The sequence below is a fragment of the Acinonyx jubatus genome, chromosome B4, assembly GCF_027475565.1.
Source record: "Acinonyx jubatus isolate Ajub_Pintada_27869175 chromosome B4, VMU_Ajub_asm_v1.0, whole genome shotgun sequence".
In the NCBI taxonomy this organism is placed as follows: domain Eukaryota; kingdom Metazoa; phylum Chordata; class Mammalia; order Carnivora; family Felidae; genus Acinonyx; species Acinonyx jubatus.
The window spans coordinates 53,110,591-53,130,948 of record NC_069387.1 but is presented as its reverse complement, the minus strand read 5'-3'; the positions used below and the strand labels follow the sequence as shown (position 1 = coordinate 53,130,948).

Genomic DNA, 20,358 nt, shown 5'->3' with positions numbered 1-20,358 from the left:
ATGTGTTCATTTGTCAAGGTGATGACACTGGAGAAAAATATAAATGTCACAGATATTGCACTTTATTTCAGCTGACTTGGGTTACTCCCTTTGTACTTTCACTTTGTTGTGGTGAAAGAGACTTGGACCTCAGTTCTCATGTCAGATCTCTGACATCACCAAACTGGACTGTAAATTGTGGGGTACTTTCTTGGCTGTGGCAAATTAACTCTTTGTACCTCAGGCTTCATCTCGGGAAGGAAAGGCATGCTTCATGCGCCATCAGACAGAAGCTCTGATCCTCAGCAACACCCCCCCCCCCCCACCTACTACTCCTGACCTCTTCTCTAACTGGGTGTTCTCCTTGTGCAAGGTCTGGGTGGGAGTGTGTGTGTGTGTGTGTGTGTGTATGTATCCCATGGGTGGCTATATGGCATCTCTGCTTTGACACCTAGAGAGGGAGGCAGAGGCAAGAATGCAGCTAGTTCAGTCCTTGTCATATTACCAGATACACTAGACATCTATTGAGATCTCTACAAAACTTGTCTCCATGCCTTGTTTTCAAACTCTAGAGGAGGACTTTCCTTACAGAACCCAATACTTAGTTTACAGAACATGAAAATCGGCAGTCAACATGTAAAACTATCACTTTTTCTAGGGTGTCCATCACACCTAGAGTAACAGCTAAAGTCCTCACACTGACTGTCAGACCCTACAATGAAGGATCTGGCTTCCTGCTTTCTCTCTGACCTCATCCCCTACTGCTTACCCCTCACTCACTCTTTCCTGGCCCCACAGACCTCCTTATTATTCCTCAAAAATAGCCAAGTGGCACCATTTCACACCCATTAGGATGGCTACCTTTAAAAATACTAGAAGATAACAATTATTGGCAAGGATGTGGAAAAATTGAGATGCTTGTGCATTGCTGTTAGGAATGTATAATGGGGAAGCCACTGTGGAAAACAGTATGGTGATTGCTCAGAAAATTAAATATCCAATTACCACAAGATCCAGTAATCCCACTTCTTGTGTATATACTCTATAGAATTGAAAGCAGGGACTCAAAAGCTACAACCGTATTCATAACAGCATTATTCACAACAGCCAAAAGGTGAAGCAATGCACATGCCCATCAGTAGATGAATATATAAACAAGATTGAGATACACACACAATGGAATGTTATTCATCTTTAAAGAGAAGGACATTCCGACGTATGTTACAAGCTGGATGAATCTTGAAGACACTATGCTAAGTGAAATAACCTGGTCAAAAAATGACAATATTGTATGATTCTACTTATACGAGGTATCTAGAGTACTCAAAATCATAGAGAAAGAAAGCAGAATGGTGGTTTCCAGGGGCTACAGAGAAGGAAGAATGGGAACTAACTATGGGTACAGTTTCAGCTGAGGAAGACGAACAAGTTCTGGACATGGATGGTGGTGACGGTTGCACAACAGTGTGAAGGCGAGGCTGTATTGGAGCACCCATTTTATTTTTTAATTTTTTTTAACATTTATTTATTTTTGAGACAGAGAGAGACAGAGCATGAATGGGGGGAGGGCCAGGGAGAGAGGGAGACACAGAATCTGAAGCAGGCTCCAGGCTCTGAGCTGTCGGCACAGAGCCTGATGCGGGGCTCGAACTCATGGACCCTGAGATCGTGACCTGAGCAAAGTCGGACGCTCAACCCACTGAGCCACCCAGGCGCCCCTGGAGCACCCATTTTAAAATCAAAACACCTACTGAGCACATCCTAACCCTTTCTTGCTTTCTTTTTCTCTGAAGTACTGATTGCAATGCCAACACAATATACCTATTCATATTACTTTTTTATTGTTTGCTTCCTACTGCAGGAACTTAAGCAACTTGAGTGGAGAAATGTTTGTGTTTCTCTTTGCTTTATGAATAAATGGGGCCAATATATTTGAATAAATGAAAGACCATTATTGGACACAGACTTGAAGAGAAGGCACAAACTGAAAGAGAAAATGGGACAACTCCATTTTCATTTGGATTTGTTAACCAATTTCTTCTACCCTTGGGCATGAGACTCAGCACCAGTGTCATGACGGCCTTTGACTGTTTACCTTTTCATATGTATTGTGAACTATTTCACTTTTGGACATGTTGGTGTACATGTACACAACATTTCCTATTACTTAAAGCTCTTGCCCTACACTCAAAGCCTCTACTCTTGTGTTTATGACTGCCTCCTACCCAAGTTGCAGAGGTGCTGAGTTAGAAATCCAGAAACTCTGGGGAAACTCAGCTATCCAGAATATTTTATTCTTGTTTGTTTGGGAGCCACTGGTTTGATTGGCTCCAGAGTTTTCATTTTCTGGAAATTTTAAAGAGGATGAGAGAATCTATATACTTTGGGATCAGGAAGGAGCTGTGCTTGGATACAAACGGATTGCAATAATCTCTGTAGATGCTGCATTTAAAGTCCACTTCTCTGAAACTCTGAGAGCTTAAAAATAATTATTTAACAGCCTCAGTAGCCTTCCTCTCAAGTCTTTATCAAACTTTTATTAAGGCAACTGGTATCCAAGCTATGTTTGAGGCTATTTGGGAGGAGCCACAGGGCCAACTTCCTGATCAAGTGTTAACATCCAATTACGGGGACCAGTGGAACTTACTGCCTTGGAAAAATGTTTTGAATAGGAAAGGTCCAGAGTGAGGGCAGTACCTTTCTAGAGACAAAGGAGTGAACCCAATGATCTCCAGGACAAAGGAGAGTGGGTGGGTGGGGCTGGCTGGGAAAGCAAGATGGCCTACAATTTTGTGGGTGGATTGTTCAACTTGAAAAGAGTTGTTCTGGGAGACTTGGGATGGAACTTTTATTTTGAAGTTTGGAAGGAGCTCAGAGACTAAAGGAAATACAGGGAGGAGGAGAGGAGGTAAGGGAAACCCTGGGACATTATGGAATTCATAAAACCTGGCTTCATATTCCCTGGCCTCTCTCTACATTTCTTTCTTTCTTTCTTTCTTTCTTTCTTTCTTTCTTTCTTTCTTTCTTTCTTTCTTTCTTTACTTTTTATTTAACTTTTTTTTAATGTTTACTTTTTTTTTTATTTTTGAGAGAGAGAGAGAGAGAGAGAGCATGAACAGGGGAAGGACAGAAAGAGAAGGAGACACAGAATCCAAAGTAGGCTCCAGGCTCTGAGCAGTCAGCACAGAACCCGAAGAGGGGCTCGAACTCAAGAACTGTGAGATCATGACCTGAGCTGAAGTCAGACGCTTATCCAACTGAGCCACCCAGGTGCCCCTAACTTTTGCTTATTATTTATTTATATTTAAGAGAGAGATAGAGACAGAGTACAAGAGAGACAGGGAGACATAGAATCTGAAGCAGCCTCCAGGCTGTGAGCCATCAGCACAGAGCCCATTGTGGGGACTCAAACTCACAAACCACAAGTTCATGACCTGAGCTGAAGTTGGATGCCCAATCAATTGAGCCACCCAGGCACCAGTTGGGATGGTTTAGGAAAGGCTTCCTAGAAGTGGAAAGGGGGAGGGTTGTAGAATAGGGTTGAAAAAGGCTAGAGGATCAAGACTGGAAAGAAAGGAGTGAGGAGGGTATCCCTGGCAGGGTAGATAACTTACCCAAGCCCAAGGCTCATCCCAGGAAGGTTAAGTCAGAATGCAAGGACCTGAGTTAGGAAGGAGGTGATGGACCTGAGAATAGGGGAAGAATTAATGTGGGGCTCTGACAGGTAGGTCAGAAAGTCCGGACTGAATATAAACCATTGGAATAACCACAGAATACTGCACAAAGAAAGGGCATTTCTGAAATTGTGCTTGAGGACAAAGTTTCTCTGTGTTGTTATAAGCTAAATTTGTGGTAAGCTCTCTCAGTATTCCCAATCATGGGTTGGCTTTCTCTTCTACAAGTTTGCTTGTTCATCTCTTTGTTCTGCCTGCTTCTGTTGGAGTCAATAAAACATGATTTTTTAATTCCCAGATATTTGGTTTTTTTTGGGTTGCTTCTCTGATATCTTTATATTTTGTCTAAAGATCCACTGTCCCTCATCTTCAGTAAAAGTGGGAAGAGCTCAAGGGCCACCCTGCACAACATAGTTGAATGAAACAGAAATTATCAAACTCATTACCCATCTCCAACCCTGCCATTTAGATGGTCATCCTCTGGGATTCTTGCTCAGGGTCCATGGATTGATTTCAGAATGTTGATGACATTATTTTGAGGTGACCAACCTCAGAGGGGTGTGTGATTGAACAAATGTTAGGAAACATATTTTTCTTTGTTGGGAGGTAGGTGACTGGGACGGTTCCCCAGAGAAACATGGTACAAGCATCCTTAGTGCCCAGTAAGAAGCCTCTAGAGACAGTTGAAGGAGCTGAAGGAGAAAGAGGAACTGGGAAAAGGGAAATAGGTTCAGAGAGAACTAGTAGGTGGGGTGCCCCATCTTCCCTTGTTCTCCACCCTCTTTCTAGCAGGTATTCCTTCTCTGTATTCTCCATGTCCTGACAATTATAGGATTCTGATTCTCCTTCAATTTAAATCTGTTGAGTGCCTGCCATTTATCAGGCTCTGAACCAGATCCTCTCATGACATCACCTCATGTAGTTCCTTTGTTGATCCTGAAGTATACTGAGTAGAGTCAACCCCTCCCTCAGTCATGAACTTTTAGAACCATAGCTTTCTGTCAGGCCCCTTTTCAAGGTATTTTATTTTCCCCTTTCATCCTGAGCTCTTTCTCACTTCCCCTCCTCACTGGATGCACTTGCTTTAGTGTATTTAACAAATGCTCTTCCAGTCCATGTTCTATATGTGTATTTAGATACATACATCCACTGGAATTTTGATACATTAGCATAAATGGCATATGGGAGAAGCCCAGGTGTTATGAGGAAGGGCATACATAGGAAGGGCAGCACAAAGGTCAGGGGAGGCTTCCTTGGGAAGCAACATCTGAGCTGGGAACTGAAAGAGAAGTAGGGGTTAACTAAGGGGAGGGATAAGAGGGCATTAGAGGCAAGAGAACAGGGTGAGTGTGGAATTTCACAGCTGGATCAGGAACTGGGCAGGGGATGAGGATAGGGGAATCAGCACAGGTGAGGTGATGAAGGAAGGAAGAATTATGAAGGAAGGAGAGTGGGAACCACTGAAGGGTTTGAAGACTGGGGGTGGGTGGGGGACACATCAATCACATTCATAGTGTAGAAAGTTCCATGAGTTAAGAATTGACCCTCCTTATCTATCTCCCATGTTGTTGGTAAATCATAACATTGGAACTGGCGGATGGCAAATAAGAAGTCTAGATGGATTTGTAGACAGAAGGTCAGAACCACAACATAAGGATGTCTTTTGATAACCTATAGAGAAGATATTTCAATTTTGACTTGTTCTGTTTTTTAGAACTTCTTACAACACTTTCTAAAATTCTCTCAAAACCAAAGCCAGAGTAGAGAGGAGAGTGAAGTCTGCATGACTTTGTCTTTTCTGTTCACCACTACTCATTTCTGGGGCATTGCTGTGAATTCTTCATTTAAAGCCTCACTCCCCTTGAAGAGGGGCCCATTTGAATAGTAGCAGTAGAGGAGGAGAAAGGGGGAACTACTAGAAAGTTTTCTTCATTAAGAAAACATATTCAGACAATGATTTGAGAACGTTAAAATAACTCCTTGTGAAAAATCAATAGACAGTTACAAGTGAGTGTTTTCATACAAGCTTACAGAACAGGGCAGATTTTCCAGGCGGCTATCAGCTGACATCACAGATGGCGAGGTGTTTACAGAGCACACTGTGGCCAGCAAGGAGACTGTCTGCAGAAGTGAGCTCACTTTCTCTTCTGAAATCCAGAGAGAGGAGACAGAAGGAATTGTTTTTGTTGTGAGCTACTGAGCTAAGTAACTTACTTCTTTCCTCCCTACTCATCACACTCTCATAACTGAGGATGTAAAACTGTAGTTAATTTTTATCTGGGAGCTTTGGGTGAGGTTTACTGAATTCCAGAATTCATACTATGGCCTTTCTGGCTCTCCTCTGTTCTTGGTAATGGATTCTTGGTTGGATGTTGCATTCATTTCTCCAGTGTTTCCTTATCCTGCAGCCTGTTCTTATAGTTCTTGAAGGTAGTTCTTGCGGTCCCTGACCATTCCTTCCTCCTCCTCTCTTTTCACATCACATCTGTGGGCATAGGAAGCTAAGAGTGAAGGGTTGGACTGTACATTCTGTGACATCAGCACAGCTAAATGAATGATTCAGAATGAGGGTAAAGGGAGCCAAAGTGACATCTGACCTTAGCTAACTGATTTTGGAGGTAAGGGTTTTGAGACCCAGGGAACACTATTTGTATTTTAAACCCAGATGATAGTTATAAATAGTCCTATAACTGCAGTGAGGCCTTCTACTCTATGAATTAATGGGTCATAACTCATGCTCAAGCACCATGTAAATATCCCATGTGTGAATTATCGCATACTATATTTATGCTGCGTTGTGTCTTATAGTTTAATTAGTATATGAAGCTACATGAATTAGATTAACCCAAATGGGATTATGTTATGTGGTGTGTAAAATAGGAGAATGTTAGGAAGTATTTTTCACTTTTTCTGGGGGGAAAAGCAAGATTGATTTTTCTATGACATCTTTTGGTGTCAGTTTCTGTGATTCTTGGGCTGCAAAAAGTGACATGGGACTTCTGAGTTTTCTGTGGTTGGTTGAACATCATTGTTCAGTAAATATTTATTGTTTCTTTAGGCATTATAGAGGGATAACACATACCAGATGAAATACGAAGCAATATCTTTAAAGCCTTGAGAGCAACAGAACTTGGCCGCGTCAACCCAACTTGGCTTAACTCCGGCTCACCGAACGAAATCCCAGATTCTATGCTTCCTGGGCTTGCTATAGCTTTCTGATCCTGGAATCCTCTTCAATTCCAGCTAGATGCTGCGTCAGGCACTTCGCAGATTTGGTCAAAAGCTGGTACATAGACCTCCGCTCAAGGAACCAGTGGCTGAGGATGACCCACAGAGAAGACTGAGCACTCTGGATTTAGTGGCCCTGGGTGTAGGCCGCACAGTGAGTGTAGGTGTGTATGTGCTGGCTGGTGAGGTGGTCAGCAATCAAGCAGGACCATCCATCGTGATCTGCTTTTTGGTGGCCGGCCTATCTTCTGTGTTGTCTGGGCTGTGCTATGCTGAGATTACTGCCCGAGTTCCCCTCTCTGGCTCTTCATATCTCTACACTTATGTCACTATAGGTGAACTCCGGGCTTTTATCACTGGCTGGAACCTCATCTTCTCCCTTGTGGCTGATACAGCCAATGTAACCCGGGCTTGGACTTTAGCTTTTGCCAATCTGCTTGGGAACCAGATCTCTCAGACCCTGCGTGAGAGCATCTTACTGTATGTTCCCCAAGTCCTTGCAGAATATCTAGTCTTCTTTGTTGTGGGCCTTGTATTGTTGCTCATGGAATTGCAGACTCTGAACCATAGTCAGTTTTTCCTGATTACCAAAGTGATCACATTGGTGAAACTTTTGGTTCTTGGTTTCTTCATCATCTCTGGATTCATTAAGGGGGATCTGCACAACTGGACGCTCACAGAAGACGACTACATAACGGCTGGACTCAATGACACCTCTAGCTTGAGCCCCCTGGGCTCTGGAGGATTTGTGCCCTTCGGCTTTGAGGGGATTCTCCATGGAGCAGCTACCTGTTTCTATACATTTATTGGTTTCCACAATATTTTTGAAAGAGTTGAAGAAGCCCAGAATCCCCAGCATTCAGTCCCCATGGGCATTGTGATTACACTGTTCATCTGCCTTCTGGTATATTTTGGTGTCTCTTCAGCACTTACACTTATGGTGCCCTACTACAAGCTTCAACCTGGGAGCACCTTGCCTGAGGCATTTCTCCATATTGGCTGGGCTCCTGCCTACTATGTTGTAGCTTTTGGATTCCTCTGTAGTCTTTCATCTAGCCTCTTGGGCTCTATGTTACCCATACGTCAGTTGATACACAAGATGGCAAAGGATGGCCTATTGTTCCCTGTTCTTGCCAGGATAGAAACTGGCACATATGCTCCCATCATGGCCACTGTGATCTTTGGCATTACTGCACCAGTCATGGCAGTCTTCTTTGGACTCACTGATCTTGTGAACTTCAGGTCACTTGGGTCCCTGCTAGCTTACTCCCTGGTGGCTCTTTGTGTTCTCATCCTCAGGTACCAGCCTCAGAGGAGGAGTGAGGAAAATGAAGCAGAGGTGCAGGAGGAGAATGGACCTGCAGCAGAGAGGCTGACTCTACAGGGACTACTTTTTCCAGGCAGCTCCACCCCTACTCCACTCTCTGGCCGGGTTGTCTATGTTTGCTCCTCACTGCTTGCTCTGCTGCTCACTCTTCTTTGCCTGGTGCTGGCCCAGTGGCCAGTCCTGCTTTCTGGAGACCCAGTGTGGATTTCAGTGGTTATGGTGCTCCTGATGCTCATCACTGGGATCACTGGGGCCATCTGGAGACAGCCTCAGAGCTCCAGTCCCCTTTACTTTAAGGTCCCTGCCCTGCCTCTTGTCCCACTACTGAGCATCTTCATGAATGTTTACCTTATGATGCAGATGACAGCTGGCACCTGGGCCAGATTTGGTGTCTCCACGCTGATTGGGCTTGCTATCTATTTCAGCTATGGGATCAAGCACAGTGTGGAGGGAGTTGGAATGGCCAACTCCACTTAAGGTAGGGCCAAAACTGTGGACCTTGAACTCATCAGAGCCCATACATATTTAGTTTGACATCATCATACCTGAATGCAGTCTGGTCCCCCTACACAATAATTTTGAGTACTCTTTAGCAGATGGAAATGAGGTCTCCTATGGGATATTGGTGGGGGAGTAATTTATTGTGAGTCAAGGATGTGTCTTTGCTCCTTCTTTTTTTCCCCCCTTATCTGCTTTTCAGTTATGTCTGTAGCTGCATATTGGCTTTAAAAAATATTAAAAGAAACTGGAAAAAGTGTTTTTGTTTCCTTTGGGTAAATACCCAGTCAGGGAATTACTGAATTATATAATAATTACATTTTTAATTTTTTTTTTAGAAACCTCCATACTGTTTTTCAAAGTGGCTGCACCAATTTATATTCCCACCAACGGTATATGAGGGTTCCCTTTTCTCCATATCCTTGCCAATACTTGTTATTTCTTGTCTTTTTTTTTATTTTAGCCATTCTGACATGTGTAAAGTAATATATCATTGCAGTTTTAATTTGCATTTCCCTTATGATTCATGATGCTGAGCATCTTTTCATGTGTGTGTTGGTGTCTGCCCATGTTTTGAATGAATTTTTTTGGTGTTGAGTTATGTCAGTTCATTGTATATTTCGCATTAACCCCTTATTGGATATATCATTTGCAAATATCTTCTCCCATTCAGTAGGTTGCCTTTTTGTTTTGCTGATGGCTTCTTTTCTATGGAAAAGTTTCTTATTTACACTAAGTCCAAAAGATATACGCATCCTTATGTTTATAGCAGCACTATATACAATAACCAAGATATGGAAGCAACCCAAGTCTCCATCAGTAGATGAATGGATAAAGGAGATTATATATATATATATATATATATATATATATATATATATATATGAATATTAATCAACCATTGGAAAAAAACAAAAGAAACCCTGCAATTTATAACAACATGGATGGAACTAGAAGATGTAATGCTAAGTGAAATAAGTCAGTCAAAGACAAATACTATATGATTTCACTCACATGTAGAATTTAATAAAACAAAGAAACAAAGAGACAAACAAATAAAAAAACAGACTCTTAAATACAAGGAACAAACAGGTAGTTACCAAAAGAGAAGTGGGTGGGAGGATGGGTAAAATAGATACAGGGAATTCGGAGTACACTTAACTTGTTGAGCACTGAAAAATGTATGGAATTGTTAAATCATTTTATACACCTGAGAGTAATATAATGACACTATGTGTTAATTATACTTCAATAAAAAATAAAGAAAATTAGAAAAAGACAAAAGAAAAGATGAAATATGGCCTCTGCCCTTAAGGAGCTTATATTCTAATACAAGAGGTAAAGCACAGCTGTAACAAAAAGTAAAAAGTGTTGCCATAATAAGTAAATACAAATGAGGTGTCTTAGAAATTCAGAGTGGAGAATGACCATTTGTGGCTGCCACAGTGATGACAGTTGATGGTGAAATCAGAGAAGACTGTAGAGGAATGACATTTGGGTTAGCTCTCTCCATGGACAAATAGGATTTTGCCACACATGGGCAGCAGGGAAAGACTGTAGGCAGAGAGAACAACAGTAGGAAAACGAAGAAGTGGTCAGAGCACACTGAGCAGGTTGTGTAGCTTGACGCTTGGCTGTGGGGGTGGGGGGGAGTAGGAGGGAGGATGGGCAACAGAACATACACAGGTAGATTGAAGCCAGATCTTTCCTCTGATCACAAAGTACTTTGGCTTTGAACCCACTGCCCATGCTACAAATCCCTGGGGTTGCTTCTTCTACTTGGTCATGTATGTATTCATGTACTTTAAAGTTTCTCTACTATTGTCTGCTTTGGTCCACTAGTTCAGAAAGTGCACAGCTGACAGCCAAGTGTCTTTGGTTCTAGTCTTGTTTCCACCACTAACTAGCACTGTGATCTTGAGCAAGCCCTTCAGTTCCCTCAGTGCTCTGTTTATTTGTCTGTAACATGAGAGTTCACAACTGATAATTTCTAAAGTTCCCTTTTGTTAAAAAATTGTAGGATATTGTCTTGTTCTTCTGTCTTGTTTTTCTCTCAATTTGGTCACTACTACAAGTGATCTGAACCTGCATTCTGCCCACTTTTTACTACAACCTATTGTTGGAGTTGTAGAGGTGTAATAAATACCACATTTCCCCCTCCTATGATATTCAAGACATAGAGACAAATGATTAAACCATCAGCCTCAGCCTAATTGGCTTGCTAATCTGGCATCACTAAGTTAGATAGTCTTACTCTTCATCACAAGCACTGCTGAGCACACCCTACCTCCTACCACAAGAGAGAGACTGTTTTTATTAGATTTTCTTGTGTATGAGCAAATTGGAGTGCATTTGTCCTGTGAGCATGTTGGATCCAGATGAAAAAAAGGAAACCACCAAAAAAAAAAAAAAAAACCAACTGGAAGAAGCTTAGCTAGGCATGCTCAGTACCGTCTCTTTGACTGATAGACACAGAGAGAGAAGGAAGTAGAGAGAAGCCAGGGATAGTACTCTGTTCAATGAGGCTCAAACTTCAATGGATGTCACCTCACCTGGAGGGCTTCTGAAAATACACATTGTTGGGCTCTGACCCCAGCATTTGGAATTCAGTACATCTGGGTGGGACCCAGAATTTGTTCTTTTAACAAGTTTTCAGGAGATGCTGCTGCTGCTGCTGCTGCTCCAGGGACCTCACATTGAAGACCAAGGCTCCAGCTTAAACTCCTCCACATACATGTAAAATGAAGCAAGGGAAATATGGCACCCTCTGAACATTCACTTCATTTCATGAAACACTGAGATTCAAATACCATCATGAATGCTTTCACAGTGGGGAAATCATAGAGAATCACTTCACAATGTTTCACAATCCCTACAGATTCTTCCCAATGCCTAGCCTTAGTTAAAGTAATACATTTTTTGGCTTCCATTTATTCACTTGTAGTTTTAAAAATATGAGCATCATAATACTAATGCCTACTTTTCCCATCCCCATATGAGATGTTTGTGAAGATTGGTTGAAGTAATGGGTATAAAAATTCTCTAAATAAACTTTGTGAATGTTAGATAGTGATTCCCTCTTAACTTTCAGTAGAAACATAGAGCCTTTTCCTCCTACAAATAGTACATCTCAAAAGATTATTTTATTTGTATTTATTTAAATCAAGTTAGTTAACATCGTACTATTGGTTTGAGGAGTAGAACCCAGTGATTCATCACTTACATGCAACACCCAGTGCTCATCCCAAGTGCCCTCTTTAAAGTCCATCACCCATTTAGCTCATCCCCACACATACCTCCCCTCTAGCAACGTCCAGTTCTCATATGATATTTGTCTTTCTCTGATTGACTTATTTCACTTGGCACCATACACTCTAGTTCCATCCATGTTGTTGCAAATGGCAAGATTTCATTCTTTATGATTCATGAGTAGTAGTATTCCATATAAATGTGTGTGTGTGTGTATACACATATATATGGAATGGAACATATTTCATGTGTGGAACATGTGTCCACATTTTCTTTATTCACCAATTGATGGACATTTGGGCTCTTTCCATAATTTGACTATTGTTGATGGTGCTACTATAAACACTGGGCTTCATGTGCCCCTTCGAATTCAGCATTTTTATGTCCTTTGGATAAATACCTAGTAGTCCAATTGCTGGATCATAGGGTAGTTCTATTTTTAAGTTTTTGAGTTAATGGCATACCGTTGTCCAGAGTATCTGTACCAGTTTCCATTTTCACCAACAGTTCAAAAGGGTTCCCCTTTCTCCTCATCCTCACCAACATCTGTTGTTTCCTGGGTTTTTAATTTTAGCTATTCTGACAGGTGTGAGGTGGTATTTCAGTGTGGTTTTGATTTGTATTTCCCTTATGATGAATGGTGTTGAGTATATTTTCATGTGTCTGTTAGCCATCTGAATGTCTTCTTTGGAAAAGTGTCTATTCATGTCTTTTGCCCATTTCTTCAGTGGATTATTTGTTTTCTGGGTGTTGACATTGATAAGTTCTTTATAGATTTTGGATAGTAACTGACAAATATACTAACTGATATTTATCCCATTTATCCCCCATTTGAAAATTTCTTCTCCCATTCTATTGGTTGCCTTTTAGTTTTGTTGATTGTTTCCTTTGCTGTGCAGAGTTTTTTATCTTGATGAGGTCCCAATATTTCATTTTTGCTTTTGTTTCCCTTGCCTCCTGAGACATGTTTACTAAGAAGTTGCTGTGACCATACTTTGGCTATTGTTAATAGTGCTGCTATAAACATGGGGGTGCATGTGTCCCTTCGAAACAGCACACCTGTATCCCTTGAATAAATGCCTAGTAGTGCAATTGCTGGGTCGTAGTTTTTAGTTTTTAGTTTTTTGAGGAACCTCCATACTGTTTTCCAGAGTGGCTGCACCAGCTTGCATTCCCACCATCGATGGATGAATGGATAAAGAAGATACACACACACACACACACACACACACACACAATGGAGTAGTAGTCGACAATCAAAAAGAATGAAATCTTGCCATTTGCAATTATGTGGATGGAACTGGAGGGTGTTATGCTAAGTGAAATTAGTCAGAGAAAGACAAAAATCATGACTTCACTCATATGAGGATTTGAAGAAACAAAACAGATGAACATAAGGGAAGGGAAACAAAAATAATATAAAAACAGGGAGGGGGACAAAACAGAAGAGACTTATAAATATGGAGAACAAACTGAAGGTTATGGAAGGGGTTGTGGGAGGGGGGATGGGCTAAATGGGTAAGGGGCACTAAGGAATCTACTCCTGAAATCATTGTTGCACTATATGCTAACTAATTTAGATGTAAATTTTTAAAAAATTTAAAAAAAGTTGCTGTGACCAAGGTCAAAGAGGTTGTTGCTTGTTTTCTCCTCTAGGATTTTGATGGTTTCTGTTTCACATTTAGGTTTTTTTCTATTTTGAATTTATATTTGTGTGTGGTGTAAGAAAGTGGTCAAGTTTCATTCTTCTGCATGTCGCTGTCCAGTTCTCCCAGCAGCATTTGCTGAAGAGATTCACTTTTTCCATTGGATAGTCTTTCCTGCCATATAGGAAAGATTAGTTGGCCATACATTTGTGGATCCATTTCTGGGTTCTCTATTCTGTTCCATTGATCTATGTGTCTGTTTTTGTGCCAGTACCATACTGTCTTGATAATTACAGCTTTGTAATACAGCTTAAACCCTAGAATTGTGATGCCTCTAGCTTTGCTTTGCTTTTTCAAAATTACTTTGTCTATTTGGGGTCTTTTCTGGTTTCATGAAATTTTTAGGATTGTTCTAGCTCTGACAAGAATGCTGTGATTGGGATTAAGTTGAATGTATAGATTGCTTTGGGTAGTATTGACATTCTAACAATATTTTTTCTTCCAATTCATGAGCATGGAATGTTTTGCTATTTCTTTGTGACTTCTTCGATTTCTTTCATAAGCTTTCTATAGTTTTCAGCATACAGATATTTTACATCTTTGGTTAGGTTTATTCCTAGGTATTTTATGATTCTTGGTGCAATTGTGAATGGGATCAGTTTCTTTATTTGTCTTTCTGTTGCTTCATTATTAGTGTATAAGAATGCAACTGATTTCTGTACATTAATTTTGTATCCTGCGACTTTGCTGAATTCATGTATCAGTTCTAGCAGACTTTTGGTGGAGTTTATTGGGTTTTCCATGTATAGTATCATGCCATCTGCAAAAACTGAAAGCTTAACTTCATCTTTGCCAATTTTGATGCCTTTGATTTCCTTTTGTTGTCTGATTGCTGATGCTAGAACTTCCCAACACTATGTTAAACAACAGCGGTGAGAGTAGACATCCCTGTCATGTTCCTCATCTCAGGGTGAAAGCTCTCAGTTTTTCCACATTGAAGGTGATATTTGCTGTGGGCTTTTCATAAATGGCTTTTATGATGTTTAAGCATGTTCCTTCGATCCCGACTTTCTTGAGGGTTTTTATTATGAAAGAATGCTGAATTATGTCAAATGCTTTTTCTGCATCTATTGACAGGATCATATGGTTCTTATCCTTTCTTTTATTAATGCGGTATATCACATTGATTGGTTTGCAAATACTAAACCAGTCCTGTGGCCCAGGAATAAATTCCACTTGATCTTGGTGAATAATTCTTTTAATGTACTGTTGAATTTGACTTGCTAGTATCTTGTTGAGAATTTTTGCATCCAGGTACATTAGGGATATATGTCTAATTCTCGTTTCTACTGGGGCCTTTGTCTGGTTTTGGGATCAAGGTAATGCTGGCTTCATAGGATGAGTTTGGACTCTTCCCTTCTATTTCTATTTTTTGGAACAGTTAGAGAAGAATAGATATTGATTCTTCTTTAAATGGTAGAATTCCCTGGGAAGACATCTGACCCAGGAGTCTTATTTTTTGGGAGATTTTTGAAAATGTATTCAATTTCTTTGCTGGTTATGGGCCTGTTCAAATTTTCTATTTCTTCCTGCTTGAGTTTTGGTAGTGTGTGGGTGTCTCGGAATTTGTCCATTTCTTTCAGATTGTCCAGTTTGTTGGCATATAATTTTTCATATTATTCTCCTAAAATTATTTGTATTTCTGTGGTGTTGGCTGTGCTCTCTCCTCCTTCATTCATGATTTCATCTATGAGTCTTCTCAAAAGATAATTTTAAATAATTAATGGTTGTATCAATCTTTGGTCTCTTTTCAATTTACTCATTTGTAGATGGCATTTTTTTTTACTTCAATGAGATCCATATCCCTTCAAAAAATGTCCTTGAAGAAAATAAATGCTTCTTAAATAGTAGTAGGCATTGGGGGCAAACTTCAGAAAGAAGCCCTTAACTACCTAGCTATGAGGACATGAATAATAGGAAAAATCCTCCCCAGTCACAATATGATCACCTGTATTATCATTGGAGGCCAGGGGATTGCTATGATGGTCAGGGCAGAGCCTGAGGATTACATGGGTGCTATGACTTGATCACAGATAATGGATTTTGAAAAAGAAACCCATTAGGGTTTCTGACTTAGCTGCCCTAAGTCAGAAAATATCATCAAACTCTGTGCCTAAGCTGACTTAAGAGCAGCTGCTGGATTCACCATTACTTACAGAAGGTGGAGGCAGAGAGTAGGGGTAGAAGCTGATTGGGCCAGAAGCCTTCCCTGTATCCCAGGGTAGGAAGCCAGCTTATTGGAGCCCTTGCTGTCTGGGCTTACCTATATGGATAGGTTGTAGTGGGGGATACAATCTGGTGCTTCCCCATTGGATGGATCAGCATAATGGGTTTCAAACAACTGAATGACATTTTCAAGCTTTCCTTTCTCCACTATCTTCCTCCAGACTGACCCAAAGAAATGGTTTTCCAAACTCCCTTCTCAACACTGACCCACCCTGAAAACACACACACCACAATCCTGTCAGAAATGTCTCCCAGTTGTCAAGCAAGCCTACTTCACAGCTTGTGCCTGGTAGAAACGTTTGCACTTTGTGCTGGTGTTATGTTGTGTAGCCCCTTCTCTAGCCAAAGTTATACTTTTTGGGTTTTTTCCAATCTTTTGGTCTGTGTCTTCCATGCCTTTGACTTTAGTCCTTTATTGGTTTCTTTGTTTCTCTGGCCTTTTAAGACAGCCATCACTATCTTCTTGGGAGTGTTTCCAACTTTAATGGTTGGTAGGTTCTTCTCAAAGTTTGTTTTCATCCTCTATCAGTTTGGCTCATCCTTTTTCTCTCCAATTCCCTTGTGGAACCAGAAAACTGTCCCATGTTCCCCAGGACTCTGAGCCTGGGCACTTTCAGAGCTTGCCTTTCCTCATTTTTCACCTGGTTCTTTCATCTGCTGGCTGCTGAGCAAGGAGATCCATGCATGGCACCTACAGAGCACCTCTTAGTGGCTCAGGCTGAGCAGGTTGAGCTCAAAGGCACATCATAAACCCATCTGTAATATGGTTGCTTTTCTTTCAAATCCTTAAGAACATAAGTGACCCAAATTATGGTAGAATAGTGAAACGGAGGTGGTGGGTTGGGGTTGAGAGGTGGTTCCAAATTTTATTTTCACTTCAGGAGGCCCATTTTTCAGCATTTCCTCAGAAGCTCTTCTGGGCCAACAAGAGGACAGTTTGTCAAAATATGAATGACCAGCTACCCTGCTCATTTCCCAAGCCAAGTACCCCAGAGCCTTACCTTGTCTGATGCCTTTCTTTGGCTAATTGTACAGCATTAATGCTTTTCAGCTTCCTTCTGTTCATTCTCACTGATGTGTTTCAGTCAGGGCATCTCTGGTGACAGAGCCTGCATTTGCATTTTTTGCTTTATTCCACACCCCTCATAGTGCAACTGAGAGCTTGAATTCATAATAACCCCAGGTGCTAGAGGTGAATAGTTACCTAGATAATTTGATCTGTGTAGATGATGCTTGTCTTTCTGAAACATGTTTAGAGGCTTAGAATATCCATGTGATTGCTTCTGCAAGCCTCTCCTTTGGTCAAGTAGGCACAGTGTTATGGGTATATCTTTTGTCAAAGAGATTGACCTTTGATATACTAAAGGGTTCTTTTTTTGGTCATAACACTGGAAACATAAGCTTCTTGCTTCTTGGATTCAGTCAACAAATAGACTTATTTATATTAGCTACTACTGCGGACAAGGAGGGCAAAAATGAATAAGACAAGGTCTCTACCTTTTAGGTGGCTTCAGGTTGGTGGGAAGATAGATAAGTAACCCAGCATTTCTAATACAGCATGATCAGAGCTTTATGATGGAGATGTGCATGAGGTACGGGGATGAAGGGTAGATCTCTAATTCTGATGCAAGAGGTGTCATTGGCCCAGGAAGGCAGAAGGGAGTGAGTGACTGTGTAGCATATGACTAAGCTAAGTTATTGGCCCAGGAGGCAGAAGGGAGTGAGTGATTGTGTAGCATATGACTAAGCCTAGACACTACAACGTCTTTCTCAATTAGGTTGCCATTTCTTTATGCATTCATGCACTGAACAAATATACAAGTACCAACCAGGTACTAGTCACTATACTAGGTCTTATTTGAAGATGTACAAGTCACCAGGGAGCTTGCAGCCTAGGGTGGTAGATAGAAAAATAAACATTTAAAATCCACCATAAATCCTGAGGCAGAAGCATGGGAAAGCTGACATTTCCTTAATTAAAGCCAGTTGAAGTGTTACACTACGTAGAATGCTTTGAAGGGGCAATATCAGTAACTTACTGTCTTGCCCCATTGTAGTATGTGAATAGGTTGATTCAGTTCCACTGTGCAGTTTATTTATCATCTAAAATCCCAGCAGTTAAAGGATCTGGAATATATCAAACTTTTTAAGGTCCCTGCCTAGACAGCCTTCCTAGTTCAGGAAGCAAATCATCTGACAGAGAGAGAAGTGAGAGTGTAGACGCACAATCCTTTTAAAATAATTTAGTAATGGTCCTACGTAACTGACCAAGAATTTACAAAATCTGTTCTTTCTGTAGAGATATTTCCTTGCTGCTCAACCAGTGAGCTTGCCAAGTTTAGAGGATTAATCTTTGACATTGTAAATAAACTCAAGTTGTAATTCAGTCGCAGGGGTGAAGGGAATTTAGACTTGTCTTGTATAAGGGAAAAATATTAAATGGATTTGTGGAAGAACAACTATGGCAGTCCGTATTGTCTCTGGTACCTTAGCACTGAGTTTTGGAACTACAAGGGACTCTCTAGGTCTTCTGATCCAATGCTCTTTTTTTTTTTTAATTCTAATATAGTTAACATACAGTATTAGCTTCAGATGTAAAATACAGTGATTTAACAATTCTATACATTACTTAGTGATAATCAAGATAAGTGTACTCTTAATCCCTTTCACCTACTGCACCCATCCCCTCCATCCACCTGCCATTTAGTAACCATCAGTTTGTTTTCTATAGTTAATAAAGTGGTTTCCTTTTTTGTTTGTCTTTTTGTCTTTATTCGTTTGTTTCTTAAATTCCACATGTGTGAAAATATATGGTATTTGTCTTTTTCTGAAAAATTACTTAGCAATATATTCTCTAGATCCATCCATGCTGTTGCAAATGGCAAGATCTCATTATTTGTTATGGCTGAATAATATTCTATTCTATATATAATATTCCATTAAATACACACACACACACATACACACATGTACACACTACATCTTCTCGATCCATTAATCTATCAATGGACATGGGCTGTTTCCATAATTTGACTATTGTGAGTAAAGCTGCAATAAACATAGGGCTGTGTACATCTTTTCAAATTAGTGTTTTTGTATTCTTTGGGTAAATACCCACTAGTGGAATTACTGGATCACAGGGTAGTTCTATTTTAATTTTTTGAGGACCCCCCCATACTGTTTTCCACAGTGGCTACATCAGTTTTCATTCCTACCAATAGTGCTTGAGGGGTTCCTTAGTATCCGCATCCTCACCACCACCTCTTGATTACTGTGTTTTCTATTTTAGCCAATCTGATAGGTGTGATAGCTCATTGTGGTTTTGATTTGCATTTCTCTGATGATGAGTGATGTTGAGCATTTTTTCATGTGTTTATTGTCCAGTGGTCTTATTTTATACATGAGAAGACTAAGACCTATAGTGCCTGAGATGGTAGCAGATCCAGGACTGGAACCCATGTCTTTTGACTCACACTTCAAGACTCCTAATACTACACCATGCTGCTGCTGGTCACATTCAGACTCTAGTTTTACTTGCAAGACTCTACTGTCAACTTCCTTCTACTCAGTTCTTTTCTGTCCATCCCTATGGTCCACGTCAGCTGATTCAAGCTGCTTCCTGGCCTCCTGTCCATGCTACACATTTTCTGGCCTCTGAAACATCCCTCACACACTTCCCCTCCTCCATCAGGCTGGCATATCTTCATCTTTCTCTCCTTTCTGCCCCTTTCTTCTCCAAACCAGCTTCATACTCCCTCTTCCTGGAAGCCTTCTCTAACTAACTTCTTCTGTCTTTGAATGGTTCTTGGTTCTTCCTCTTTTCAGTCCTTTTTGTTGGTTTGTATTCACTGCTTTGTTGCTTAGTAAGCATTTTGACAGAAGTTAATATAGATATTTACATTCCATAAGAAAACTTAGATTAGGTGCTTCCTAAAGGTAAAACCTGGAACATGCAGGGGGCATTTTACATCATTGTGTGACTATAGCTGGGAATGGACAGTCTGAGAAAGACAAATTACTTCTGTATTTGGGAAGAGGAAAGAAGACTGCCTTCAAGGTGGGTGGGTATGGTGATCCTCTTAGAGGTGGGAGGTATTTGAAATGACTTCTTAAGATTATTTCCAGTCCTGGGACTCTATACCCTTTTGCACCAACTTGTATATACCAGAGCCTTAGCCTGATGCTGTTACCAATTTTGTGGCTTGTGTTAAAGAATAAGAAATCCTGCAACTAATAGGTGACAGATTGGTGTGTCCACTGCATGTTATGAAGAACAACAAAAGAGCTTGGTAAAAGGAACTTCCCACGTGGAATGCATTGTTAGGTGGATCACCTGGCTGCCCTGTGGATGACTTCATTTACTGCCTGGAGATCTCTACCTCAGGGAAGGAGGGCCAAGAGCCCTTTTGAGCCAAGTTCAAATTCTCTTGCCTGATTGATACCTTGGTCAATGGTGTCATTAACAATGCTT

The 20,358-nt window shown here is 40.7% G+C and overlaps 1 protein-coding gene across 4 annotated transcripts in view; it reads left to right on the top strand.

Moving 5' to 3' along the window:
- LOC106977147 (cationic amino acid transporter 3-like) overlaps positions 1 to 9,271 on the top strand; it is a 34,560-nt gene extending 25,289 nt beyond the window's left edge. For 2 of the 4 annotated variants that reach the window (XM_053225951.1, XM_053225950.1), the window contains exon 2: positions 6,897 to 9,271. In XM_053225951.1, the coding sequence (XP_053081926.1) occupies positions 6,901 to 8,685 (1,785 nt within the window). In that variant the 5' untranslated portion in view covers positions 6,897 to 6,900 and the 3' untranslated portion in view covers positions 8,686 to 9,271. Of the gene's footprint in view, positions 1 to 6,711 lie in introns of all 4 variants that reach the window. The other 2 variants (XM_053225949.1, XM_053225948.1) reach the window with 1 other exon arrangement.
- Positions 9,272 to 20,358: the final 11,087 nt, after the last annotated feature.